The sequence below is a fragment of the Salvelinus fontinalis genome, chromosome 31 (genome assembly GCF_029448725.1).
Source record: "Salvelinus fontinalis isolate EN_2023a chromosome 31, ASM2944872v1, whole genome shotgun sequence".
In the NCBI taxonomy this organism is placed as follows: domain Eukaryota; kingdom Metazoa; phylum Chordata; class Actinopteri; order Salmoniformes; family Salmonidae; genus Salvelinus; species Salvelinus fontinalis.
In genome coordinates, this window is record NC_074695.1 from 30,014,670 (window position 1) to 30,042,658 (window position 27,989).

The following is a 27,989-nucleotide window of genomic DNA, read 5'->3' on the forward strand; positions in this document are numbered from 1 at the left end:
AATATTAATACCATGCATGCCAGTCTCTCTTGCCTAAGAGTTGACGAAAGGCTGACTGCATCACTTCTTGTTTTTATAAGAAACATTAATATATTGGAAATTCCAAATTGTTTGCATAATCAACTTACACACAGCACTGACACAAACACTTACCCCACCAGACATGCCACCAGGGGTCTTTTCACAGTCCCCAGGTCCAGAACATATTCAAGGAAACATATAGTATTATACAGAGCCATAATTGCATGGAACTATCTTCCATCTCATATTGTGAACAGCAAATCTGGTTCAAAAAACAAATATTGCAACACCTCACAGCACAATGCCGCTCCATCATGTGACCTACTTGTTGTGTCATACATGCACACACTCGCACACTACATGTTCATGTTTTTAAATGTATGTAAATTGTAAAGTTTTCTGTCTGTAATGTCTTTTTCCAGTAAGACAAACCCAAGTAAGACTAGCTGTCGCCATTGGCGTCGGCTAATGCGGATCCTAAAAAAATATACACGACCGTTCAAAAGATTGGGGCCACTTAAAAATGTCCTGGTTTTTGAAAGAAAAGCAAATGTTTTGTCCGTTAAAATAACATCAAATTGATCAGAAATACAGTGTCGACATTGTTAATGTTGTAAATGAAAGTGAAGATCTCATACAACGCTGTGTACTACTCCCTTTAGAGAACAGTGCAAACTGGCTCTAACCAGAATAGAAAGAGGAGTGGGAGGCTCCGGTGCACAACTGAGCACGAGGACAAGTACATTAGAGTGTCTAGTTTGAGAAACAGACGCCTCACAAGTCCTCAACTGGCAGCTTCATTAAATAGTACCTGTGAAGAGACGACTCTGGGACGCTGGCCTTTTAGGCAGAGTTCCTCTGTCCAGTGTCTGTGTTCTTTTGCCCATCTTAATCTTTTATTTTAATTGGCCAGACTGAGATATGGCTTTTTCTTTGCAACTCTGCCTAGAAGGCCAGCATCCCGGAGTCGCCTCTTCACTGTTGTCGTTGAGACTGGTGTTTTGCAGGTACTATTTAATGAAGCTGCCAGTTGAGGACTTGTGAGGCGTCTGTTTCTCAAACTAGACACTCTAATTTTATAAATGTTTAAATTTTATTTCACCTTTATTTAACCAGGTAGGCCAGTTTAGAACAAGTTCTCATTTACAACTGCGAGCTGGCCAAGATAAAGCAAAGCAGTGTGACACAAACAACACAGTTACACATGGGATAAACAAACGTGCAGTCCATAACACAATAGAAAAGTATATATACAGTGTGTGCAAATGTAGTAAGATTAGGGAGGTAAGGCAATAAATAGGCCATAGTGGCGGAAAAAAATTACAATTTAGCAATTAAACACTGGAGGAGTGATAGATGTGCAGAAGATGGATGTGCAAGTAGAGATACTGGGGTGCAAAGGATGTACTTGTCATCTTGCTCTGTTGTGTACCGGGGCCTCCCACTCCTCTTTCTATTACGGTGTGCCAGTGTGCGCTGTTCTGTGAAAGGAGTAGTACACAGCGTTGTACGAGATCTTCAGTTTCTTGGCAATTTCTGAAATGGAATAGACTTCATTTCTCAGCACAAGAATAGACTGACGCGTTTCAGAAGAAAGCCCTTTGTTTCTGGCCATTTTGAGCCTGTAATCGAACCCACAAATGCTGATGCTCCAGATACTCAACTAGTTTAAAGAAGGCCAGTTTTATTGCTTCTTCAATCAGTACAACAGTTTTCAGCTGTGCTAACATAATTGCAAAAGGGTTTTCTAATGATCAATTAGCCTTTTAAAATGATAAACTGGGTTTAGCTAACACAACATGCCATTGGAACAGAGGAGTGATGGTTGCTGATAATGGGCCTCTGTACACCTATGTAAATATTCCATAAAAAATCTGCCATTTCCAGCTACAATAGTCATTTACAACATTAACAATGTCTACACTGTATATCTGATCAATTTGATGTTATTTTAATGGACAAAAAAAGTTGCTTTTCTTTCGAAAACAAGGACATTTCAAAGTGACCCCAAACTTTTGAACGGTAGTGTATATATGTGGGTTTTCTCCTAAGAGGCATGGCAGTTTTGAGCTCGATTCCCACGGGGGACCAGTACAAAAAAGTATGAAAATGTATGCACTCACTACTGTAAATCCGTCTGGAGCATCTTCTTAATGACTAAAATGTCAAATGCCTTTAAATCAATGATCTGCCATGAGAAAACATATTTCAGAAGGAGGCCTTTACTGCCACCTACTGCAGATAAATTGTCTAAGTAGTACACTCGGAGTAGTGCCCATCATTTGAATGAGGAACATGATATTACATACACCCACACACAGAGAGAGAACTGGCAAGCAGATGTTGCTCAATGTTTTAAGGGGAAGGACAGACAATGAACCACATACACAAAGTGAAGAACACATAGTTCTACATAGATATTTCACATTGCCCTTTCCTTCTCATCATGAAGACGTCTGTGATATACAGTATATTACATTTGTCAATGGTAAAGTGTATATGTCACTGTAAGGTACGAGGGGCACGAGGGGGTGTGATATATGGCCAATATACCACGGCTAAGGGCTGTTCTTTCGCACGACGCATCGCAGAGTGCCTGGACACAACCCTTAGCCATGGTATATTGGTCATATACCACAAACCCCCGAGGTGCCTTATTGCTATTATAAACAGGTTACCAACATAATTAGAGAAGTAAAAATACATGTTTTGTCATACCCGTGGTATACCGTGTGATATACCATGGCTGTCAGCCAATCAGCATTCAGGGCTCGAACCACCCAGTTTATAATAGATAGTTATATTTAGTAGATGATTACTACGAGCTTCAAGAGAAACATGATTAGGCCATTGTTCTATTGTGATTAAGATACCAGTTGGAAATGGTTAAAATAAAAGAGTAAAAATTGACTAATTTTTCCAAAGTTTACTTTACATCTCCTGACCATGTTAAACGTTTGTACAGCTCTCTTCATTCTCCTCCCTCTAACATGGATCTAACATTGTCAGATTGTGGTGAAAAACCAGCAAGCCCAGAGTGAGAGGGAGGAGGATCAGGAAGCTAAAGTCTTCATTATCACAATGAGTGCACTGAGGTAAAGTGATGAGGGGAAGTACTGGTGTGTCATCTCCAGACCAGGGAGGAATGTCTACACAGGTTTGAAGCTACAAGTCCTCAATGCAGGTAATGCCACTCAGATTGTCCTGCTTCAACTTCAGAATGTTCTACCCACAGTGTTGTAAGACCATGCAATAAGCGAGATGAGTATGATCTGAATTAAGTTTATCATTGAATTTAAATTCAACTACTACTCCTTCCACATAGCTTTCCGGAGAAAATGAGAACATGCAAACACTGTATGTCCTTGTATTTGATCATATTGTAAATTATAACATGGCATTGTTATTTTTTGCATATATTTTTTACAGGCATATCTTCTTCAACTGCATCTATAAATTCAACAACAAAACTGGAAGAGAGGAAAGTGCAACATCGTGAGTCCTAAAAAAAATATGTTTTTAATGATTAGAATGTTAGGTCTATAGGGGATAAACAAAACGTATCATTGTATCCTTTCAATATTTATAGGGTAACCAACTCAAACAAGCAGATCCAGATGTTTGGTAGACAGACACCCTAATTCAGGTAATTATACTAGACTACTTTTAGTTTTTCCTGATGTAGTTGGTGGGCTATTCTTCGGTGGATCCTCTTCATTTTGCTGCTGGGTTGTTTTTGGCAACAGGTGTTGAAGACAAAAGCTACATGCCACCACCACCACCAGCAATTGCGAGATCACCGCAGGGACAGCACAACTCCTACGTTTTTTTATGCACTGTAAAAAATCAGGGTGGACCAGATTGATGAGCTCTCCCTACAATTTGTTTCTGCAGTGAGGAGACACCCTCTTTAGATAATTATTTTGTAACGTATCTGCAGAAAAACATTGTTTTGAGCTCAAAAAGCAGTAGAAGCAGTATGCAAACCAGCAGAATGCAAATATTTCACCGACGTGATACGGCTCCCAACTTTCACCAAAAAGATCAGTTCAAAAAGAGCCATTTGTTGGTGAACAACCCATCACTCGTGTAAGGTACGTTTTCTGTGGATCCCAGTTCGTGCTGGGGTCGGGGGAAATGAGGCAGTGGATAAGGTTGCGAAGAAAGCTCTGAAGAGGTAGGAGATATATGTGGTGTTACCGTTAGGGGGGATGGAATGTAGGAGCATCATAGCAGAGTGGCTGACACAGGAGTGGCAACTTGAGTGGAGGAACGGAGGATTCTATCCAGAAATCTGTGAGGAAGGTCAGTAGGTATGTGTGGAGTGAAAGGAGGGATGAGGTTCTGTTGACAAGGCTGAGGTTGAATCATTGTGGATTGGGAAGTGGGTTATTGTTAGTGGGGAAACACCCAGATGAGAAGTGTAAGGAATGTGAAGAGGTAGAGACTGTGAAGCATGCCCTGTTATATTGATGAGTGGCGCAGTAGTCTAAGGCATTGCATCTTAGTGTAAAAGGCGTCACTACAGTCCCTGTTTCGAATCCAGGCTGAGTCACAGCTGGCTGTGGTTGGGAGTTCCATAGGGAGGTGCACAATTGGCCCAGTGTTGTCCGAGTTTGGCTGGTGTAGGCCGTCATTGTAAATACGATTTTGTTCTTAACTGACTTGCCTAGTTAAATAAACTATATTGCTGAGGAGGACACTTTTCTGCGAGTTGGGTGTAACTGAATTTTTGCTTGAAACAATTTTGGCCTCTAATGACAGGCAGAGACAAAATAGAAAGGAAACTGTTGTCGTTCTTTATTGCACCAGCCTGCACCTACAGTTGAGAGGCTATTAGATATTTAAATGTGTAATTCTCCCTCCGATCTGAAACCGGCAGCAATACAGCGTCTAGTCTGCCGGAAACGCACAAGAAGAAGAAAGAGAGGTAAGGGAAATCTTTCGAATTACATGTTATCATCATCAATAGGGTAACAATTGAAATGATACCAACACTTTTCATGAATGTGGTTTAGCTATAGGTTTGTCATTCATCGTTAGTAACAAATACAATTAATAGGAAATTGAGTATAAGAACTGCGAACACCAACCCAGATAGCTAGCAAACATTAGCTACGTCAGTTTAAATTAGTTAGAGCAAAGTATCTACTGTAGCTAGTTATCTTTTGTCATAGATTTCTATTGAGTCTGTAGTTGGTTGTTGCTAACGTTACAACTTCTTCATTTAGACCTGGCTTGCTAGCCACATAGGAAACCAGTTTCAGACGTAAGCTAGCTAACGTTAGTAGCATACAACCAACTACTACTGGATACGTCTTCCCTGCCACTCGTCTGAAGTCTTGTAGCTAACTTATGCTGAACTTTTTTCTTTGTCTTTTCTCTTTCAGACATACAGTAAACAGAGAACACAAATATGCAGACGATTAAATGTGTTGTGGTTGGAGATGGAGCAGTGGGAAAAACCTGCCTTTTGATTTCATACACAACCAATAAGTTCCCCTCTGAATATGTACCAACAGTATGTATATCTTCTATACCTTGGGTTTATCTCAGTCACAGTGATTATTGATCACCAAACCAGAGTTCGGTGGCTCATTCTCATGTTTCACACGCTTTAAAGAGACTTAGCTGGTTCTTCTCAATAACTACCATTCAGAATAATCATGGAACAGGACAGATATCTCTTTTTTTTTTCTCTCATCCCAGGTGTTTGATAACTATGCAGTAACTGTCATGATTGGAGGTGAACCTTACACCCTAGGATTATTTGATACTGCGGGTAAGAGTGAATCCTTTTCAGGGACATGTTCACAATTTGAATAAATCATATTTTTGGTTGAAGGCTATTCACATTTAATCAACACGTTATCTGTTTCCTTAGGTCAGGAAGATTACGACAGGTTACGGCCTTTGAGCTATCCCCAGACTGATGTTTTCCTAGTTTGTTTCTCTAGTGTTTCACCCTCTTCATTTGAGAATGTTAAAGAAAAGGTGAGTACAACGCCAAGCCCTTGAAGCATACAATGCACACGTTTTTAATAAAGGAATATATTGACTAAATTATACATTATTTCTAGTTGGTTAAATGGAATGTTAAATTGGTAACATGTGAAGTGATGGGGAAGATACTATCTGACGGACTGACTTTTCTGATTGTTTGAAAATAATGTTTCCTCTCTCTTGCAGTGGGTACCTGAAATCACTCATCACTGTCCCAAGACACCATTCCTGCTGGTTGGAACTCAGATTGACCTGAGAGATGACCCTTCCACAGTAGAGAAGCTGGCCAAGAACAAACAGAAGCCCATCAGCCCTGAGACAGCTGAGAAGCTCGCCCGTGACCTGAAGGCAGTCAAATATGTTGAGTGCTCTGCCCTGACACAGGTGAGACTTCTATCTAAAACAAATAGAAAATAGAGCTTTGACTTGCATAAAAGCAATTTATGTTAGATGTGCATCTAGTCTGTGTTGTCTTTGTGCTTGTCTTGCCTTCATTCTTTCTGTGTTAGTGGTGGCCTAGTATTGGAAACCCAACCGAATGCACTTTACTCTTGTATGTCTGCTAACTAACCTCTATCTAACACTGGTCATATTCCCCTCTTTCTCCTCCCTCTCTATAGCGAGGTCTGAAGAATGTATTTGATGAAGCTATCCTAGCAGCTCTAGAAACCCCTGAAACCCAGAGAAAGTGCTGTCTGTTTTGACGGCGGTCTTTTAAAATATTTGCTTTGCCTTTGATCGTCTGCTGCGTCTTTTAATGTAAAGGAATGACTATTTGTCAAGTAAATAACCAAGATGCTCTATTTAAATGCGTGCCCATTAACTTCTTTCATTTCTATGTCGATTTTGTTTACACCTAGCCTAGTCATAATAGCCCATACTACCATGGCAAGGATGCTAACCTGTATTGTTCTATGGGAGAGAACATGTCCAGTTTGGCACTTAATTGGCAAGTTTACGTAAGGCTGCAGCTGAGTTTGTTTTCCTTTTAAAAGATGGTATTACCAGTTGTGGTTACACACTGCAAGGTAAAAAATGTATTTGGTACATTCATGTTTTGTGTTTGCAGAAAGGACTAAAGAATGTGTTTGATGAGGCAATACTGGCTGCCCTGGAGCCTCCGGAACCCAAGAAGAGGCGCAAATGTGTGCTGCTCTGAGCATTTCCTCTCTCCTATTGGTTAGAGCATTTCATCAACACTACTTGGAGAAAGCAAACCATTATTGCACAACGTTACTTCACTCCTATTGGTAACTGACACAAATATTTTAAAAATGTTTGCAAAGTAGTGTGTGAACTTAATTGATCTCTACTAGAATCTTTGAAATATAACCCTCTTATGTAATAGTACACATCATTCCTAGAGCCATCTCAGTATTTTTCAGTTAGGACTGCAGCCACCAATCTGTATCAGAAGAGTGTGAAAGGGTCACAGATACACAGCTGATGATTGGGACCAGTGACAAGAGGACAAAACAATTTTACCTTCAATACTAATGATTCACTTTTTTCAGGTGTATGTGTTTTCATGAACACCTGAGGTGAACATAAATCCCCTTTCAATTGGGAAAGTGATAATCGATTCTGTAACAGTCAGTAGTAACAATGATATGTTGGTGCCAACCCAGTTACAACATATATGCTATGTTTGTCAGGGCAGTATAGTAGTTTTTTTTTGTCTTTTAAATCAAATGACTTGTCTGATGTCACATACTCTATTGCATTCTAGGCATGTAAGTCTTTACTGCTCTGAATGAAATAGCTCATTGTTGCAGTGTAAAACCACCATGAGACTTTTGCTTTAGAATTTCACTCGGTCGACAGATTGTTCCTCCTTTGACAGGCACAGAATCTTACAGGTTGTTTATTTGTTTTATACAAAAATGTACATCTCCCGTTGTCACAATTTGAGTATAAGTGAATTTCTTGAAAATGTATCAACCAAATAAAGTTAAGAATTCTCAAGTGTGGAATCTTTTCTGATTCATTGAGTAGGAGTGCTGATATGCCCCTGATTTTAAGTATGGGCTCTCAGTATATTGTATTTTCAGGGGTTCTGGCATAGAGGATGAAACTCACTCCACACTAGTTGAAGAAACAAGCACAGTACACTTACATTTATTTAATATTCAAGAGGCAATTTCAACAGGATAGCAATACAACCAAATTAGCCTATATTATAGAATTCAAATGTATTAGTTTTACAAACAGTTATACCAACACTTGAAATAATTAATGATCTTCATACATATAGTAAGGTAGTGCACCATGTTCTGTGTATCCTCAATATATACTGTACATGTTAACAATTACATTCTTGTGTTAAGAAATAAAATGTTTACAAAAGTGTTCAACTACGTTTCTTAAGGTGTCATTTGTCAAAGTGGGTCAGATGTTTATGTACATACAAATGTATATTCAAGTTCACTTTGCTTTCTCTCCTTTGATCTGTCTTGTTTAAAGCCTCCAAGCAGTCTTTTTAATAAAAATGAAATCATTGTCTAATTCACCTACAGTTGAAGTCAGAAGTTTACCTACACCTTAGCCAAATACATTTAACAAGTTTTTCACAATCCCTGAAATTTAATCCTAGTGAAAATTCCCTGTCGTAGGTCAGTTAGGATCACCACTTTCTTTTAAGAATTTGAAATGTCAGAGAACGATTTCAGCTTTTATTTATTTCATCACATTCCCAGTGGGTCAGAAGTTTACACAGTATTTGGTAGCACTGCCTTAATTGTTTAACTTGGGGTGGCCTTCCACAACCTTCCCACAATAAGTTGGGTGAATTTTGGCCCATCCCTCCTGACAGAGCTGGTGTAACGGAGTCAGGTTTGTAGGCCTCCTAGCGCGCGCACGCTTTTTCAGTTCTGCCCACATTTTCTATAGGATTGAGGTCAGGGCTTTGTGATGTCCACTCCAAAACCCTGACTTTGTTGTCCTTAAGCCATTTTGCCACAACTTTGGAAGTATGCTTGGGGTCATTGTCCATTTGGAAGACCCATTTGCGACCAAGCTTTACCTTCCTGACTGATGTCTTGAGATGTTGCTTCAATATATCCACATAATTTTCCTTCCTCATGGTGCCATCCATTTTGTGAAGTGCACCAGTCCCTCCAGCAGCAAAGCACCCCCACAACATGATGCTGCTACCTCTGTTCTTCACGGTTGGGATGGTGTTCTTCGGCTTGCAAGCGTCCCCCTTTTTCATCCAAACATAACGATGGTCATTATGGCCAAACAGTTCTATTTTTGTTTCATCAGACCAGAGAACATTTCACCAAAAAGTACAATCTTTGTCCCCATGTGCAGTTGCAAACCATAGTCTGGCTTTTTTATGGCGGTTTTGGAGCAGTGGCTTCTTCCTTGCTGAGCGGCCTTTCGGGTTATGTCGATATAGGACTCGTTTTACAATGGATAAAGATACTTTTGTACCTGTTTCCTACAGCATCTTCACAAGGTCCTTTGCTGTTGTTCTGGGATTGATTTGCACTTTTCGCACCAAAGTACATTCAGCTCTAGGAGACAGAACACATCACCTTCATGAGCGGTATGATGGCTGCGTGGTCCCATGATTTTTATACTTACAGATGAACATGGTACCTTCAGGCATTTGGAAATTGCTCCCAAGGATGAACCAGAGGTCTACAATTGTTTTTCTAAGGTCTTGGCTGATTTCTTTTCATTTTCCCTTGATGTCAAGCAAAGAGGCACTGAGTTTGAAGGTAGGCCTTGAAATACATCCACAGGTACACCTCCAATTGACTCAAATGATGTCAATTAGCCTACCAGAAGCTTCTAAAGCCATGACATTTTCTGTAACTTTCCAAGCTGTTTAAAGGCAGTCAACTTAGTGCATGTAAACTTCTGACCCACTGGAATTGTGATACAGTGAATTATAAAGTTAAATAATCTGTCTGTAAATAATTGTTGGGGAAATTATCTGCGTCATGCACAAAGTAGATGTCCTAACCGACTTGCCAAAACTATAGTTTGTTATCAAGAAATGTGTGGAGTGGTTGAAAAACGAGTTTTAGGGCCTCCCGGGTGGCGCAGTGGTCTAAGGCACTGGATCGCAGTGCTAGCTGTGCCACCAGAGATTCTGGGTTCGAGCCCAGGCTCTGTCGCAGCCGGCCGCGACCGGGAGGCCATGGGGCGGCGCACAATTGGCCCAGCGTCGTCCGGGTTAGGCCGGCAGGGATATCCTTGTCTCATCGCGCACTAACGACTCCTGTGGCGGCCCGGGCGCAGTGAACGCTGACCAGGTCGCTAGGTGTACTGTGTTTCCTCCGACACATTGGTGTGGATGGCTTCCGGGTTGGATGTGCGCTGTGTCAAGAAGCAGTGCGGCTTGGTTGTGTTTCGGAGGAAGCATGGCTCTCGACCTTCGCCTCTCCCGAGTCCGTACGGGAGTTGCAGCGATGAGACAGGACAGTAACTACTACAAATTGGGGAGAAAAAGGGGGGTAAAATATATATATATATATATATTTTTTTTAACGAGTTTTAATGACTCCAACATAAGTGTATGTAAACTTCCGTCTTCAACTGTACATTACCAGTCAAAAGGTGACACCTCATTCCAGGGTTTCTTTATTTTCTGCATTGTAGAATAATAGTAAAGACATCAAAACTATGAAATAACATATGGAATCATGTAATTACCAAAAAAAAGTATAAAACCAAAATATATTTGGAGATTCTTCAAAGTAGCCCTTTGCCTTGACGACAGCAGCTAGATGTGGTTGTAATAAACAGTGGTTTCTGTTTTCTTCCTACAAATGTGGCTATATCCTTCTTACGGTTTAAGCTACAAAATATTCTAACCGCATCACTGAAAGATAAGACTGAGGAACACGTTCTTGTCTTCTGTTTCTCTCTACAGTGTCCACAAGGACTCACTAGAACAGAGTGGACAAAAACAGGCACTAAATCAGACTAGGGGAAAATGAATATTAATATATAAAAAAGTCTATATTCTATAGCTAGAATCATCTATATCCACATGGAAACAGGGTGCCAAAGGCAGAAAAGACAGAACAAGGTGTACACTATGCTAAGGTACGTTTCAGATGCTAAAGTAAAGCTTGCAGGTGGGCACAATATTCACATGTCAACTCTTGGGAGAGTAAATGGGAACACCGAAAGCTATCTGTCCACCGATGGGCAGATCTCGATGCTACTGTTGGTGACCCGAATACCATACCAGCCGGCCCAGTACAGAGTATCCTTTCCTCCATGAATGAATCGGATGTACCGCACACCTGGTCCATAATTCTTGAACACATGAGTCATCTGAAACATGGAAGAGGATCATTGAAGAGACCATATTTTCATGTTCAATTGTAATTAGTATGCTTTGTTTAATTGGGAACAATCTGTTTTGTATATACAGTTGAAGTCAGAAGTTTACATACACCTTAGCCAAATATATTTAAACTCAGTTTTTCACAATTCCTGACATTTAATCCTAGAAAAAATGCCCTGTCTTAGGTCAGTTAGGATCACCACTTTATTTTAAGAATGTGAAATGTCAGAATAATAGTAGAGAATTATTTATTTCAGCTTTTATTTCTTTCATCACATTCCCAGTGGGTCAGAAGTTTACATACACCCAATTAGTATTTGGTAGCATTGCCTTTAAATTGTTTAACTTGGGTCAAACATTTCTGGTAGCCTTCCACAAGCTTCCTACAATAAGTTGGGTGAAATTTGGCCCATTCCTCCTGACAGAGCTGGTGTAACAGTCAGGTTTGTAGGCCTCCTTGCTCGCACCTGCTTTTTCAGTTCTGCCCACAAATCTTCTATAGGATTGAGGTCAGGGCTTTGTGATGGCCACTCCAATACCTTGACTTTGTTGTCCTTGAGCCATTTTGCCACAACTTTGGAAGTATGCTTGGGGTCATTGTCCATTTGGAAGACCCATTTGCGACCAAGCTTTACCTTCCTGACTGATGTCTTGTGATGTTGCTTCAATATATCCACATAATTTCCCTTCCTCATGATGCCATCTATTTTGTGAAGTGCACCAGTCACTCCAGCCGCAAAGCACCCCCACAGCATGATGCTGCCATCTCCGTGCTTCACGGTTGGGATGGTGTTCTTCAGCTTGCAAGCGTCCCCCTTTTTTCTCCTGACATAACGATGGTCATTATGGCCAAACAGTTCTATTTTTGTTTCATCAGACCAGAGAACATTTCACCAAAAAGTGCAATCTTTGTCCCCATGTGCAGTTGCAAACTGGCTTTTTTTAATGGCAGTTTTGGAGGTAGTGGCTCCTTCCTTGCTGAGCGGCCTTTCAGTATATGTCGATATAGGACTCATTTTACTGTGGATATAGATACTTTTGTACCTGTTTCCTACAGCATCTTCACAAGGTCCTTTGCTGCTGTTCTGGGATTGATTTGCACTTTTCGCACCAAAGTATGTTTATCTCTAGGAGACAGAACGCGTCTCCTTCCTGAGCGGTAATGACGGCTGCGTGGTCCCATGGTGTTTATACTTGCTTACTATTGTTTGTACAGATGAACGTGGTACCTTCAGGCATTTGGAAATTGCTCCCAAGGATGAACCAGAGGTCTACAATTGTTTTTCTGAGGTCTTGGCTGATTTCTTTTGATTTTCCCATGATGTCAACAAAAAAGGCACTGAGTTTGAAGGTAGGCCTTGAAACACATCCACAGGTACACCTCCAATTGACTCAAATTATGTTAGCCTATCAGAAGCTTCTATGACATCTTCTGGAATTTTCCAAGCTGTTTAAAGGCAGTCAACTTAATGATGTACACTTTTGACACACTGGAATTGTGATACAGTGAATTATAAGTGAAATAATCTGTCTGTAAATAATTGTTGGAAAAATGACTTGTGTCATGCAAAGTAGATGTCCTAACCGACTTGCCAAAACTATAGTTTGTTAACAAGACATTTGTGGAGTGCTTGAAAAACAAGTATTAATGACTCCAACCTAAGTGTATGTAAACTTCCGACTTCAACTGTACATTACCAGTCAGTGTACAGTGCTTTTTGGAAAGTATTCAGACCCCTTGACTTTTTCCACATTTTGTTATGTTACAGCCTTATTCTAAAATGGATTAAATAGTATTTTTCCCCTCATAAATCTACACACAATACAAAAAAAGACAAAGAAAAAATGTTTTTTAGAAATGTTTGCAAATGTATATATATAAAAAAACTGAATTATCACAGAAGTATTCTGACTCTTTACTCAGTACTTTGTTAAAGCACCTTTGGCAGCAATTACAGCCTTGAGTCTTCTTGGGTATGACGCTACAAGCTTGGCACACCTGTATTTGGGGAGTTTCTCCAATTCTTCTCTGCAGATCCTCTCAAGCTCTGTCAGGTTGGATGGGGAGAGTTACAGCACAACTATTTTCAAGTCTCTCCAGAGATGTTAGATCGGGTTAAGTCCGAGCTCTGGCTGGGCCACTCAAGGACATTCAGTCTTGTCCCGAAACCACTCCTGCGTTGTCTTGGCTGTGTGCTTAGCGTCGTTGTCCTGTTGGAAGGTAAACCTTCGCCCCAGTCTGAGGTCCTGAGCGCTCTGGAGCAGTTTATCATCAAGGATCTCTCTGTACTTTGCGTCGTTCATCTTTCCCTTGAACCTGACCAGTCTCCCAGTCCCTGCTGCTGAAAAATATGTCCACAGCATGATGCTGCCACCACCTTGCTTGACCGTAGGGATGGTGCCAGGTCTCCTCTTGGCATTCAGGCCAATTGTTGGTTTCATCAGACAGGTGCCTTTTGGAAAACTCCAAGCAGGCTATCATGTGCCTTTTACTGAGGACTCGCTTCCGTCTGGCCACTCTACTATAAATGGCCTTATTGGTGGAGTGCTGCGGAGATGTTTGTCCTTCTGGAAGGCTCTCCCATCTCCACAGAGGATCTCTGTTAGAGTTACCATTGGGTTCTTGGTCTCCTCCCTGACCAAGGCCCTTCTCCCCCGATTGCTCAGTTTGGACGGGCGGCCAGCTCTAGGAAAAGTCTCGGTGGTTCCAAACTTCTTTCATTTAAGTATGTTTGAGGAAACTGTGTTCTTGGGGACCTTCAATGCTGTAGACATTTTTTAGTACCTTTCCCCAGTTCTGTGCCTCGACACAAACCTGTCGTCTCGGAGCTCTACGGACAATTCCTTCAACCTCATGGCTTGGTTTTTGCTCTGACATGCACAGTCAACTGTGGGACCTTATATAGACAGGTGCTTGCATATCCAAATCATGTCCAATCAATTGAATTTACCACAGGTGGACTCCAAGTTGAAAAACATCAAGGATGATCAATGGAAACATGATGCATCTGAGCTCAATTTCAAATCTCATAGCAAAAGGTCTGAATACTAATGTAAACAAGGTATTTGCTTATTTTTTATAAAATGTGCCAAAAAATTCAAAAACACTGTTTTCGCTTTATCATTATGAGGTATTGTTTGTAGATTGCTAAGGAAAATGTTTTGTTTAATCCATTTTATATCAAGGCTGTAACGTAACAGGAAGTACCCGTCCTAAGGACTATTCAAGACTGGTCTGACCAATTGGAATCCACGCTTCAAGTTTGTTTTAATCACGCGGACTGGGATATGTTCCGGGCAGCCTCAGAGAATAATATTGACGAATACACAGACGGTGACTGAGTTTATCAGGAAGTGTATAGGAGATGTTGTACCCACTGACTTAAAACCTACCCTAACCAGAAACCATGGATAGATGGCAGCATTTGCGCAAAACTGAAAGCACGAACCACCGCATTTAACCACGACAAGGTGACTGGGAATATGGCAGAATACAAACAGAGTAGTCATTCTCTCCGCAAGGCAATCAAACAGGCAAAACGTCAGTATAGAGACAAAGTGGAGTCGCAATTCAATTTCTCAGACAAGAGACATATGTGGCAGGGACTACAGACAATCGCAGACTACAAAAGGAAAGCCAATCACGTTGCGGACACCGACGTCTTGCTTCCTGAGAAGCTAAACCTGTTCCTTGCCTGCTTTGAGGATAACACAGTGCCACTGACCTGGTCCGCTACCAAGGACTGTGGGCTCTCCTTCTCCGTGGCAGACGTGAGTAAGACATTTAAACGTCTTAACCCTCTCAAGGCTGCCAGCTCAGACGGCATCCCTAGCCGCGTCGTCAGAGCTTGCGAAGACCAGCTGGCTGGTGTGTTTATGGCCATATTCAATCTCTCCGTATCCCAGTCTGCTGCCCCCATATGCTTCAAGATGGCCACCATTGTTCCTGTACCCAAGAATGCAAAGGTAACTGAACTAAATAACTATCGCCCCATAGCACTCACTTCTGTCGTCAATGAAATGCTTTGAGGGACTAGTCAAGGACCATATCACCTCCACCTTACCAGTCACCCTAGACCCACTTCAATTTTCTTACCGCCCTAATAGGTCCACAGACGATGCAATCGCCATCACACTGCACAATCCCATCTGGACAAGAGGAATACGTATGTTAGAATGCTGTTCATTGACTAAAGCTCTGCATTCAACACCATAGTACCCTCCACGCTCATCATTAAGCTCGAGGCACTGGGTGTGAACCCCGCCCTGTGCAATTGGGTCCTGGAAATCCTGACGGCCACTCCCAGGCGGTGAAGGTAGGAAACAACACCTCCACTTCGCTGATCCTCAACATTGGGGCCCCACAAGGGTGCGTGCTCAGCCCCCTTCTGTACTCTGTTCACCCATGACTGCGTAGCCAAGCACGCCTCCAACAAATTTGCAGACAACAACAGTAATAGGTTTAATTACCAACAATGACGAGACAGCCTACAGGGAGGAGGTGAGGGCTTTGGGAGTGTGGTGTCAGGAAAATAACCTCTCACTCAACGTCAACAAAACAAAAGGAGATGATCGTGGACTTCAGGAAACAGCAGAGGGAGCACCCCCCTATCCACAGATGGGACAGCAGTGGAGAAGATGGAAAGCTTCAAGTTCCTCGGCGTACACATCACTGACAAACTGAAATGGTCCACCCAAACAGACAGTGTGGTGAAGAAGGCGCAACAGCGCCTCTTTAACTTCAGGAGGCTGAAGAAATTTGGCTTGTCACCTAAAACCCTCAAACTTTTACAGATGCACAATTGAGAGCATCCTGTTGGGCTGTATCACCGCCTGGTATGGCACAATGTATCACCGGGGGCAAACTACCTGCCCTCCAGGACACGTACAGCACCCGATGTCACAGGAAGGCCAAAAAGATCATCAAGGACAACAACCACCCAAGCCACTGCCTATTCACCCCGCTATCATCCAGAAGGCGAGGTCAGTACAGGTGCATCAAAGCTGGGGCCGAGAGACTGAAAAACAGCTTCTATCTCAAGGCCATCAGACTGTTAAATAGCCATCACTAGCACAGAGAGGCTGCTGCCTATATTCACAGACCTGAAATCATTGGCCACTTTAATAAATGGAATACTAGTCACTTTAGTAATGTTTACATATCTTGCACTCATCTCATATGTATATACTGTATTCTATACTATTCTACTGTATTTTATTCTATGTGGCTCTGACATTGCTCGTCCATATATTTATATATTCTTAATTCCCTTCCTTAGGTTTGTGTGTATTAGGTATATGTTGTGAAATTGTCAGATATTACTTAGATATTGCTGCAATGTCGGAACTTGAAGCACAAGATTTCGCTACACCCGCAATAACATCTGCTAAAACACCTGTATGTGACCAATAACATTTGGAAAAAAGTCAAGAGGAAAAAGTCAAGAGGTCCGAATACTTTCCGAAGGCACTGTATATACAGTACCAGTCAAAAGTTGACACACCTACTCATTCAAGGGTTTTTCTTAATTTTTTACTATTTTCTACATTGTAGAATAATAGTAAAGACATCAAAACTATGAAATAACACATATGGAATCATGTAGTAACCTCCAAAAATCTATATTTTATATTTGAGATTCTTCAAAGTAGCCACCCTTTGCCTTGAGAGAATGCCAAGAGTGTGCAAAGCTGTCATCAAGGCAAAGGGTCGCTACTGTGAAGAATCTCAAATATAAAAAGTTTTTTTCTTCTTCAATTGGTTACTACATGATTCCATATGTGTTATTTCAGTTTTGATGTCTTTGATGTAGAAAATAGTAAAAATAAAGAAAAACCCTGGAATGGGTAAGTGTCCAAACGTTGACTGATACTAATATATAGTTCTTTCTTGGGTTTACAACCTCAGATGCACACCTTTTGAGCTTGTTTTTATCTGCACTGTTTGTCTTTTAATCGTTTTTTGTGTGCAAATAAATAAAACAAACTTAATAAAACAAATAAAACAAATCTTGCAATGCAATCACTGAAAATGTCTAATGCACACAAAATCTTAGTAAAACACAAGACAAGGAGAAACCACATTGTTGATTGTGTACTCAGCTATTTACAGACCCATGTATATGGAGAATTATCTTAAAGTCTGACCGTTTTACCTGATTCCATTTATGATCATCCCAGTTTTGAAAGATGACAGTTCCTGGACTAAACTTCTTAATTGGCTGCTTCTTATGATTTAGCAAATCAACACAGATCTCATATTTAGCGCCACATTCCCTCCGTGGAGCATACCTGATATGGACACACAAACATACAAGTTGTACAGTAGTCTATTCCTCTGACAAGTAGAGTAGCAGACACTGAATGACAAAATTCTAATATTCCTCTCACCAGTCGGATATAATGATGTCGGGTTGAAAGTCATCCATGAAAGAAGGCCTGTAACCCTCTTTCTCCAAGTCAATCAGCTGAGACTTCCTGCAGGTCCTGAGATGACCCAAAGACAAGAGGACACACATAGCCAACACATTTACCATGGTTGATAGTAAGCAGCCATCTATGTGTCCATATAGGCTAGACCAGGGATGGGCAACTCATTGTAAATAAGAATTTGTTCTTAACTGACTTACCTAGTTAAATAAAGGTTAAATAAAATGTAAATAGCAGAATACACAAGGTGCAATCTCAAAATTAGGTTGTGCATCAGCAGTTTCTCTCTTATGTCAGTCACTCAATTAGCCTACGTCAGAAAAAACCTTTAAGGTTGGTAAATTAATCCATAAACTTGTCTTAATCATCGTCGTATTACCGTATTATTTCGCCACCATCATTCATATTAAATACCGCAAACATTTCTCTCCATCCTTTGGCACAAGTTGGAGAATTGCTGGAAATATGCTGTAGAACTGCATTTTTCTTTCCTCCCCATTGCAAAATGCCTTCTTGATTTAAAACCACTACAATTTCTCTATGCCCCATGGCAAAATGTGTAGAATTGCAGGAAATTAAATCTAAAACTTTTTCTCTCCACTGTCAAGAGGGCCGCTAATATGTTTTGCTCGCAAGCTGGGGGTATGGATGTGGGTATGCAGGCCCGCGAGCCACTGTGGACTCCCGTGATGAGTTCAGATTTTTTTGTGTCTCCCACCCCTGGGCTAGACAGCAAGGTCATTGTCAATTGCACTGTATCCATCTTGCATCATAGGTATTATTACAATTCAAATGTATTATAAGAGCTGGAAAAGAAATACAACACCAATGTGGATGTGAAACAAAGTGGGACCAAGTGATATTCTCTCACTGAAAAACAAATATGGTATAGTAGTATACTCACAAGTAAGAAGTCGCAAAGTATTTTTGGACCGTGTTGTCAGGAAGCGGCACTTCTTCCACTGACTCTATTTTCCATTTATCCCCTCCATTCTCAATAATTTGCCAGCCCTTGAATTTATCTGGAGAAAAAAATCAAGGAGGGATTTGAAATGTGGGTTCTGGGGTTAATAACAGGACCCCCCATACACAGAGAATTTAGACATTTCTGTAGTCTCGACTCTTACCATCTGCTCTGGGGTTCTTGAGAAGATTACGTCTCTTCTTACACAAGAAGTAAAACAAACGCCAGTCTTTAGGTAGTTTAGTCACATATGTCTGGTATCCTTCTCTTCGGCACCTCTCTCTCCAAAGAGAATCACTGTCCACCACTTCTTTCCACTCACGACACACAACTCGACAGACACACACCACCTGCTGTGGAGGGACATTTAGGAGCATCTCCTCCAGGACATCAAGAGGGAGCACAGGCAGCATGCCTGTGAACTGAACAAGAGATTGGATGTTTTCGTTGACATGGGAGACAAATGTACTATTGACTAATTAAACAAAATTATAGCTCTTTGGCAATACAGATCAGTGTTGTGTTTACTTGTGACCAAATTCAGTGTTCAATGAAAATAACTCTCCCTAGAATAAAAGATGGGGAAGGTTTGATAATGCTGTGAGGTTGCTTTGCTGCCTCTGGTACTGGAGGCCTTGAATGTGCACAAGGCATCATGAAATCAGAAGATTACCAGCTGTTTGAGTCCAATGTTCAACACATTGTCCAAAACTGGGTCTTCATTAAAGGTTGTAGATGTTCCAGCAGGAGAACGACACCAAACACACATCAAAAAGCAACCAGGAATCGTTAACAAGAGATGCTGGACTGTTCTGGAGTGGCCAGCGACGAGTCCAGATCTGAATCACATCCAAAACCTATAGCGAGAACTGAAAAAAGCAGTTGGTGGAGGGCATCCCTCAAACATTGATGAATTAGAGCAGTTAGCTGCTGGAAAATTGGAAACATTGTCAGTAGCGGGTGCAGCAAGCTCATTGATGGCTAAAAAAAATGTTTGTTTTACTCTTTCAATGAGCTTATAATATAAACTCCTAAGCGAAAGGTACTGTTTATTAATAATATTCAGAGAATCTCTTGTTCGTATCCTGATAAGAGCTTGGCAGCACTAAATTGTTATAGATTAGGATGTCTCTGGGCCTCCTCTGCCAGGCTGAACCCCTGTCCTCTTCGGGGTCACCCTGAGGACAGGTTGGCACTCCTTCAAAGTGAAGTTTCTATCAGTCTGACCCTGTTCCTCACTATTATTGGATACTAGCTGTATGCTACTCTGTCTGCTCTCGTCATCCATAAGTGGCCTGTTGATGAATACTGGATAAGAATCCTCATCTGACCTCTCAGACTCAGCATTTCCCTTCTCCACAGACCTCTACGCTGGGGCGGTTCCCTTCTCCACAGACTACCCGGTGCTTGAACTGGTTCCTCAAATGGTAGAGAATTATCTGACAAGAGTATATTGCAACGCAAAATCCAGGCCCTGTCTGTACCCCTCTCGGGTTTGACCTCCTAGACAGGGCGGTCGCCTTTCCTAGTTACTACCATGTGTATTTGGTCCTCCCAGTGTGATCATAGCTTTCCCGGTGCCCCACGTTCTGACATGTTCCTCACCAGTACATGATCCCCTGAGAACAGAACCAAACAAATTTTATTCCGATCGTAGTAGGCTTTTAATTTTGCTGTTGATTTCTCCATGTTTCTTATGGCGATATCATACTCTTCCGCCATCTGTTGCTGCAACTTCTTAGCATGATTTCTACTGTTCCTTTATCTGTAACCCAAAGAAAAGGTCAATAGGTAGCAGTGGAGCCCTTCCAAATAGCAGGAAATACGGTGAGAATCCAGTAGGTTCACTTGTGGTACAATTATATGCACGAATGACCTTGTTTAGATAATCACCCCAGTTTACCTTTTTATCATCATCTAGTGTGTGCAACATTGACAATAGTGTACGGTTAAATCTCTCCACCGGATTCCCCTGTGGATAATATTGAGAGGTTCTGGAAGGCTCTGAAGAACTGATTCTCAAACTCTCTTCCCTGATCGTGATGGTTTATGACAAAGCCAAAAACTTTAGGTAAAAGTCCTCGAAAAGCTTTTTTGCTGCCGTTTTCCCTGACTTATTTCTGGTGGGGTAGGCTTGTGCATATTTTGTAAAGTTATCTAAAATAACTAAAATGTACTCATAGCACCCTCTGCTTGCCATGTTGCATGCGCGGCCAATAAAAGCATTCTCGTGTTAGTAAGTTCAACACTCTTTCTGTTTCTAGATGGGCCATTTCAGTGCCTAAGTACTTGTCATTTAGTGTTCTGTACTGTTCTGTACTGACTTGGTACCACAACTTGTCCTTTTTGTGGTTTCTCTTTGTAATAATCCCCCTGGTGAGACATGGAGCCTGTTACACTCTTGCAGTAACTGACTTAGCATGACTTTTGTTGACATTGTTGGTTTTGGCTTTGTCCTTTGCCTTTTCAGTTCCAAGATTCTCCATAGAGCAGCATCCTTTAACTGAGCCTGCATGAGATCGTGTGGAGACAGTCGGTCTGTAACTGTTCCCACCCACCTTAACAGCTCCTCTTGCACTGATGGCCTTAGTGTGACTGCGGATATCCAAGGAACACAGTCATGCTGTTGTGCATGAACATTATTGAGTGTTGCTTTTACCATCTCAAGTGAGTGTTTCTCTGTGCATTCTTCCACGTAATGTTCAGCATGCAAAGAAGAACGTGACAGAAAGTCTGCGTCGGTGTTTACATTTTCAGAACGATACTTCAGTGTGAGATTAAAGTCAGATAGCTATTTGCAAATACTGTGCCAAATCATGTGTGAAGAATTCAACAAAGATGCAGAATCATCTGGCCAAGTGCATAAAGTTCCCTCAGCGCTAACAAGCAACCTCTGACAAAAGTCTCTCTACTTCTATTCGAGTTGAAAATTATGAATCAGACACCTTATCGATAGCAACAGCTCAGGGTCCTCCTGGAATCAGAAGTTTTTTTGACTCAATGGAGGAACGTAGTCAGAGAAACGCTGATGAATGTCTTGCTTGAGCAGTGTATGCAACTGGTTCACCTCTGATGCTCACAGGCAATGTGTATTGGAAGAGATTTCTGAATGTTCTTCGCCCAGCATACACCCATTCAACCAGACATGCTTTATCTACTCATTTGCTGGATGCAGAGGTCAACAGAGATCAAGTGACCTTGAAGGTCAAGCAAATCAAAGAGAAAGCAGACTGTATTGCAATCATCTCTGATGGGTGGTTGAATGTTCGTGGGCAAGGAATAATTAAGTACATAATCTCCACCCCTCAGCCAGTATTCTACAAGAGCACAGACACAAGGGACAACAGACACACCGGTCTCTACATTGCAGATGAGCTGAAGGCAGTCATCAATGACCTTGGACCACAGAAGGCATTTGCACTGGTGAGAAACAATGCTGTGAACATGAAGGTTGCTTGGTCTAAAGTGGAGGAGTCCTACCCTCACATAACACCCATTGTCTGTTCTGCTCATGAATTGAATCTGCTCCTCAAGGACATCATGGCACTGAAAACAATGGATACACTCTACAAGAGCGCCAAGGAAATTGTTAGGTATGTGAAGGGTTATCAAGTTATAGCAGCAATCTACCTCACCTAGCAAAGTGAGAAGAATAAGAGCACCACATTGAAGCTGTTGGCAAAACACGTTTGGGTGGTGTCATCATGTTTGACAGTCTCCTGGAGGGGAAGGAGTCTCTCCAAGAAATGGCCATATCACAGTCTGCCCATACAGACAGTCCCATCAAGAGGATCCTCCTGGATGATGTATTTTGGGAGAGAGTGGTAAGCAGCCTGAAACTCCTGAAACCTATAGCAGTAGCCATTGCACGGAATGAGGGAGACAAAGCCATCCTGTCTGATGTTCAGACTGCTTGCAGATGTAAGAGAAGAAATCTGCCCTGCCCACTTCACTGTTGCTCAAGCAGAGGAAACTGCAGTTCTGAAATACATCAAAAAGTATAACGACTTCTGCCTGAAGCCCATACACGCCGCAGCATACATGTTGGACCCCAAGTATGCTGGCAAGAGCATCCTGTCTGGTGCAGAGATCCACAAGGCCTATGGTGTCATCACTACCGTGTCTCGCCACCTTGGCCTGGATGAGTGCAAGGTTCTTGGCAGTCTGGCAAAGTACACTTCCAAGCAAGGGCTTTGGGATGGAGATGCAATATGTCAGCCGTAACAACATATCTCATCAGCCACCTGGTGGAGCCACCTCAGAGTCTGATGTTCAAGAGGTGGACATTGAAGAGGTCCAGGGAAAAGACATTGAAGCCTGAGAGGAAGACAACCAAAGCTTTAGTTTCTAGACTATCATTTAACAGATGCATGTTGAAAACGTTTTTAGGAGATGCGATGGATCATTCAATATTCCCTTTCCTTTGTTGTTCAGTGAAATCATCCCATGAGTCAACTCATTTAATTAAAGTTCAATTCGTAACTAAATGGGGGGGGGGGGGGGGGGGGGGTTCTATTGGAAGGATTTAATCATTTGTAATTAAGTCTACTTATGATAAGATAAAATGTTTATGTTTCTGTCTCCATATGATATGGTAAATATATCCAATGCAAAAAACATCTACATTTAAATGGTATTAATATTAATGTGCATATTTTTCCTTTAATTCACATATATTCCCACTGAAAGTTTCCACCTCTGAAAATTCCACAAAATGTGCAACCCTAGTAATTGCTCATGATTTCTGCCAGAGGTCTAATTTGTGTGTGTGGCAAACTCAATTTTCTCCATTCCTCACTTATGATGGATACCTGATTCCCTGTGTCCCATAGTGCTGGTCTTCTCCATTCCTCACTTATGATGGATACCTGATTCCCTGTGTCTCATAGTGCTGGTCTTCTCCATTCCTCACTTATGATGGATACCTGATTCCCTGTGTCCCATAGTGCTGGTCTTCTCCATTCCTCACTTATGATGGATACCTGACTCCCTGTGTCTCATAGTGCTGGTCTTCTCCATTCCTCACTTATGATGGATACCTGATTCCCTGTGTCCCATAGTGCTGGTCTTCTCCATTCCTCACTTATGATGGATACCTGAGCCCGTGTCTCATAGTGCTGGTCTTCTCCATTCCTCACTTATGATGGATACCTGATTCCCTGTGTCTCATAGTGCTGGTCTTCTCCATTCCTCACTTATGATGGATACCTGATTCCCTGTGTCTCATAGTGCTGGTCTTCTCCATTCCTCACTTATGATGGATACCTGATTCCCTGTGTCCCATAGTGCTTGTCTTCTCCATTCCTCACTTATGATGGATACCTGAGCCCGTGTCTCATAGTGCTGGTCTTCTCCATTCCTCACTTATGATGGATACCTGATTCCCTGTGTCTCATAGTGCTGGTCTTCTCCATTCCTCACTTATGATGGATACCTGATTCCCTGTGTCTCATAGTGCTTGTCTTCTCCATTCCTCACTTATGATGGATACCTGATTCCCTGTGTCTCATAGTGCTGGTCTTCTCCATTCCTCACTTATGATGGATACCTGATTCCCTGTGTCTCATAGTGCTGGTCTTCTCCATTCCTCACTTATGATGGATTCCTGATTCCCTGTGTCCCATAGTGCTGGTCTTCTCCATTCCTCACTTATGATGGATACCTGATTCCCTGTGTCTCATAGTGCTGGTCTTCTCCATTCCTCACTTATGATGGATACCTGATTCCCTGTGTCTCATAGTGCTGGTCTTCTCCATTCCTCACTTATGATGGATACCTGAGCCCGTGTCTCATAGTGCTGGTCTTCTCCATTCCTCACTTATGATGGATACCTGATTTCCTGTGTCTCATAGTGCTGGTCTTCTCCATTCCTCACTTATGATGGATACCTGATTCCCTGTGTCTCATAGTGCTGGTCTTCTCCATTCCTCACTTATGATGGATACCTGAGCCCGTGTCTCATAGTGCTTGCGTATTTACACCCTGCAAATAACACCACTTGACATTTTTTTCCAATGAGCTGTGCTACATTACAATGTTCTGGGGTAGCTGGAGTAGTTGGTCCCCACTCTCTCTGTGTCATGGGACAAGGTGAGTTGTGGTCTTTCATTTTGCGAGCAGTCTTAAATGTAGGTTGGTGCTGATTCTAATGATCCTGTTGGAACAATAGGCAGCTTTATGAACACATCTTAAACTCTGAGGTTCTCTCTCCCTTTACACTGCAACACTGGATGGAACTAGACGTATCTAAGGTCACACACCGTTCCATGGTTGTGACCCTCAGGCGTTTCCCCGATGGCTGTGCGTTGCCCCTGATCCTACATCCTACTGCCCAATGGCTATCACCGCCACATTTGTAGCAATGCTGACCAGTCTGCTGACCAGTCTCATAACTTTTGAATTCTCTTCTCTCTGTTGGTTGTACTTGGTTTTCTGTTGGAGCGATTCCTAACTGTCACCCTGGCCTTGCACTAACTGTACTAATGATGCTACATGTCAGTTCTTTGATCGCGTGCATCAATTTTACTCATGAGGGGGATTGTATTTATTTTGTTTTCGGACTGTGGTCTGTGGGGGCTCTGCCTGTGCACATTCCTCTCCGTTATCCCCATTATCCTCACTCTGTACTGCGTTCACTCATGTGGGTGTGAACTCACGTCAAATCCTGGCCTTTTGCATGTGTTCGCTTTCATTGCCCTGAGCAATTTGCATTTTCTCTAACAACAGTTCATCACTGGTGTTAACATTCTGGAGATGCACTCTCATCTCTGTCCTGATCTCTGTCCTGACGTTATAGTTTGTTAATCCAGTAACAATGGTCTGCAGGCACTGGCTCTTGACTTACTCACCCATATTTAATTCCTGATTGGGCACGAGCTGAGGCTGATAACAGTCTCAGGTCGAAGACTAGGAAGTCCAAGGCAGACTCTCTCGGCTCTTTTTGTTGCCTTGTGACACAATTCAGTGGCGCCCTTCTCTGCATAATGTGTCCTCAAGATTTGCCTTAGTGTGTAGAATGTCTGTTTTTCCCTCCAGACAACACCTCATCTTAAAGCCCTGGGCTCACAGCTCTGAGTACTGCTTCTATGATTTCTAATTCAGTGTATCCTTTTCTCAGTACATTTTCAATCTGATGTTCTAGGCTGCTGAAGCTGAGCTAAGCTTTCTGATCTATCTGTCCATGGATTTTAAAAGTCTTTATGACTGGGCATACTAACCTCACTATCTCTCTCTCTGTGGTGTGTGCCTTTCAGTAGCTGGGCTCACCTTTCTGCTGGACTGAGGAGCCCCTACCTCCTCTTTTCGTCCTGCCGCAGCTCCTGTCTCTCCGCTGGGTTCGCTGTCCAATTGCGTCGTTGGTGCCGACTGGCTAGGACTTGTAGGCAGAAGTTTTGCAGCATCCTCCGAGTCCGATATTACTTTTATTTCGTCTTTCAGTTGTAACAGACAAAACATTCCCTCGTCCTCTGATTCCATTAAATCCTCCTTCTCACAGTAATCTTGAATCAGTTTGCGCCGCAATGCGCGACGGCTCTTTCCTTTCACTTCAGAGTCATCTACACCTCCTATTCCACAACGTACACACAGGTGCCGTAAGTTGTCCTCAGTTAAAGTCCATAAACTCTGTTCGATTTCATCCAACAACGTTTCCCTTTCTCGATTCATATTTTCCTACTCACGTGGAAACAAAGACAATGGAGGCAATGGCAAGATAGCTAGAAATCCGTTGCGTGGTTAGCCCGCTAACGTTAGCTAGCTAGTTACTCTCAAACGTCTCTCACTCGTTGTCCGTTCAAAGAATATGGGCCGGTGCTCACATGTAAATAACTCCCAGCTGTGCCTCCAAATATGTTACCCTTTCTATGAGCTTGTACTATTAACTCCAACGGGAAAGGTACTGTTTACTTGGGAAAGTTTACTGTTTACTACAATTCAGCACGACTTAACATAAGTTTACAGCATTTTTGTTCGTTTTCCTTCCTCGCCCCTGTCCTTCTTCGATGAGGTTTAACGGCGGTTGGCATCCAATACATTTTGCATTACTGCCACCTACTAGACTGGAGTACCCTTATACTTTGATTAAATAAATAAAAATACCCTACCATTTACACTACACTCACAAAAAACTACATAAAAACACACACCACTCTACTACACTATTTAAATCTATTTAGTCCTACTTCAGGCCAACAGCATGAAAGGATGGGACACCACCCCTTAACACACCCTGTACATCTTCTGATGTCAACCCAGCTAGCACAGTGGGCCTGTGGAATTCCGTCTGAGTCAGGGCACCTGAGAGTCAGACTCGGCCGACGTCATGTGGCCCCAGTCTGGCTAAGGCAGTATTACTTATGGCTAGGATGCAGGGATTGAGTTTGGGCCGATTCCGGTGTGAGTTATCTGGCCAAAATGTATTACTTGGGGCTCGGGACAATTCCGGTGAGAGTTATCTGGCCCAAATGTATTACTTGGGTCTCAGGCCGATTAGGGCAACTCTCTGGCAGATGATTACAGAGGCTGCTTTATGTAACATTTCATTATTTATTTATTGTTCAATATTTTCTCATTGTTTCTGTGATCAAAAAATACAATTAACATTTAAATTAAATTCTTTCAGAATCCAGCTTAAGTAGTATTTTAGTATTTTTATACTTTGTTCAAGGCAATTGATAAGCATTAAAAACTTTGTGGATGGAGCCTCCTGAGTGGTGCATGGTCTAAGACACTGCATCGCAGTGAAAACTGCTTTGCCACAGATGCTAGTTCGATACCCGTGCCGGCCGCGACCGGGAGACCCATGAGGCGACGCACAATTGGCCCAGCATCGTCCGAGTTAGAGGAGGGTTCGGCCGGCCGGGATGTCCTTATCTCATCGCGCCGTAGCGACTCCTGTGGCGGGCCAGGCGCATGCACGCTGACAGAGTCCCCAGGTGTACGGTCCAACATATTTTTTTAGGGGGTGGATAGGTATAATTGTTATGAAAAAAAATTTATAATAGTAATATTTAAAATGACTAAATCAGGTAATTTTGTATACATTCATTTAAATTAGCATCGGGCCGCTTCTGGGGGGATTCTGGTAAGATGCCGGCAAAGTCGGCTGAATTCCGGTAGATGGAAACGGCCCGATGTACTTGGGCCGATTCTGGGCAGTCATTCATTTTGATTCAAGACCGAGTCCGACACTGGGCCGATTTATTCAGTTCCGGCCCACCTGAAGAAGAGGGCCGGCTTCTCGGACGATTCTTCATTGCTAGCTGG

The 27,989-nt window shown here is 42.2% G+C and overlaps 2 protein-coding genes across 4 annotated transcripts; one reads left to right on the forward strand and one right to left on the reverse strand.

Moving 5' to 3' along the window:
- The first annotated feature begins 4,844 nt into the window (after window positions 1-4,844).
- LOC129830021 (cell division control protein 42 homolog) lies at window positions 4,845-7,989 on the forward strand. Of its 3 annotated transcripts, none has more exons than XM_055892161.1 (6): window positions 4,845-4,951; window positions 5,412-5,542; window positions 5,731-5,803; window positions 5,906-6,015; window positions 6,211-6,408; window positions 7,094-7,989. In XM_055892161.1, the coding sequence occupies exons 2-6, from the start codon at window positions 5,438-5,440 to the stop codon at window positions 7,181-7,183; spliced, it is 576 nt and encodes a 191-aa protein (XP_055748136.1). In that variant the 5' UTR covers window positions 4,845-4,951; window positions 5,412-5,437; the 3' UTR covers window positions 7,184-7,989. The 3 variants fall into 3 exon arrangements, with proteins under 3 accessions (XP_055748136.1, XP_055748138.1, XP_055748137.1); XM_055892163.1 differs by having other exon boundaries at window positions 6,645-7,187; XM_055892162.1 differs by lacking the exon at window positions 4,845-4,951 and adding an exon at window positions 4,965-4,994.
- Window positions 7,990-8,113: 124 nt separating this feature from the next.
- On the reverse strand, window positions 8,114-26,731 carry LOC129830020 (F-box only protein 44-like). The gene is made up of 6 exons (XM_055892160.1): window positions 25,992-26,731; window positions 18,889-19,147; window positions 18,666-18,783; window positions 17,723-17,818; window positions 17,488-17,623; window positions 8,114-11,319 (listed from the first exon to the last, which is right to left on the reverse strand). The coding sequence occupies exons 1-6, from the start codon at window positions 26,388-26,390 to the stop codon at window positions 11,173-11,175; spliced, it is 1,155 nt and encodes a 384-aa protein (XP_055748135.1). The 5' UTR covers window positions 26,391-26,731; the 3' UTR covers window positions 8,114-11,172.
- Window positions 26,732-27,989: the final 1,258 nt, after the last annotated feature.

Excerpts from the sequence above, each read along its gene's own strand:
- LOC129830020 (XM_055892160.1), bottom strand. The coding sequence starts at position 26,390 with ATGAATCGAGAAAGGGAAACGTTGTTGGATGAAATCGAACAGAGTTTA. Across the intron at positions 17,819-18,665 it reads TACTTTGCGACTTCTTACTT|GACCTGCAGGAAGTCTCAGC; the intron begins GTGAGTATACTA and ends GGGTCATCTCAG. Across the intron at positions 17,624-17,722 it reads GACATCATTATATCCGACTG|GTATGCTCCACGGAGGGAAT; the intron begins GTGAGAGGAATA and ends TGTCCATATCAG.
- LOC129830021 (XM_055892161.1), top strand. The coding sequence starts at position 5,438 with ATGCAGACGATTAAATGTGTTGTGGTTGGAGATGGAGCAGTGGGAAAA. Across the intron at positions 5,543-5,730 it reads CCTCTGAATATGTACCAACA|GTGTTTGATAACTATGCAGT; the intron begins GTATGTATATCT and ends CTCTCATCCCAG. Across the intron at positions 6,016-6,210 it reads TTGAGAATGTTAAAGAAAAG|TGGGTACCTGAAATCACTCA; the intron begins GTGAGTACAACG and ends TCTCTCTTGCAG.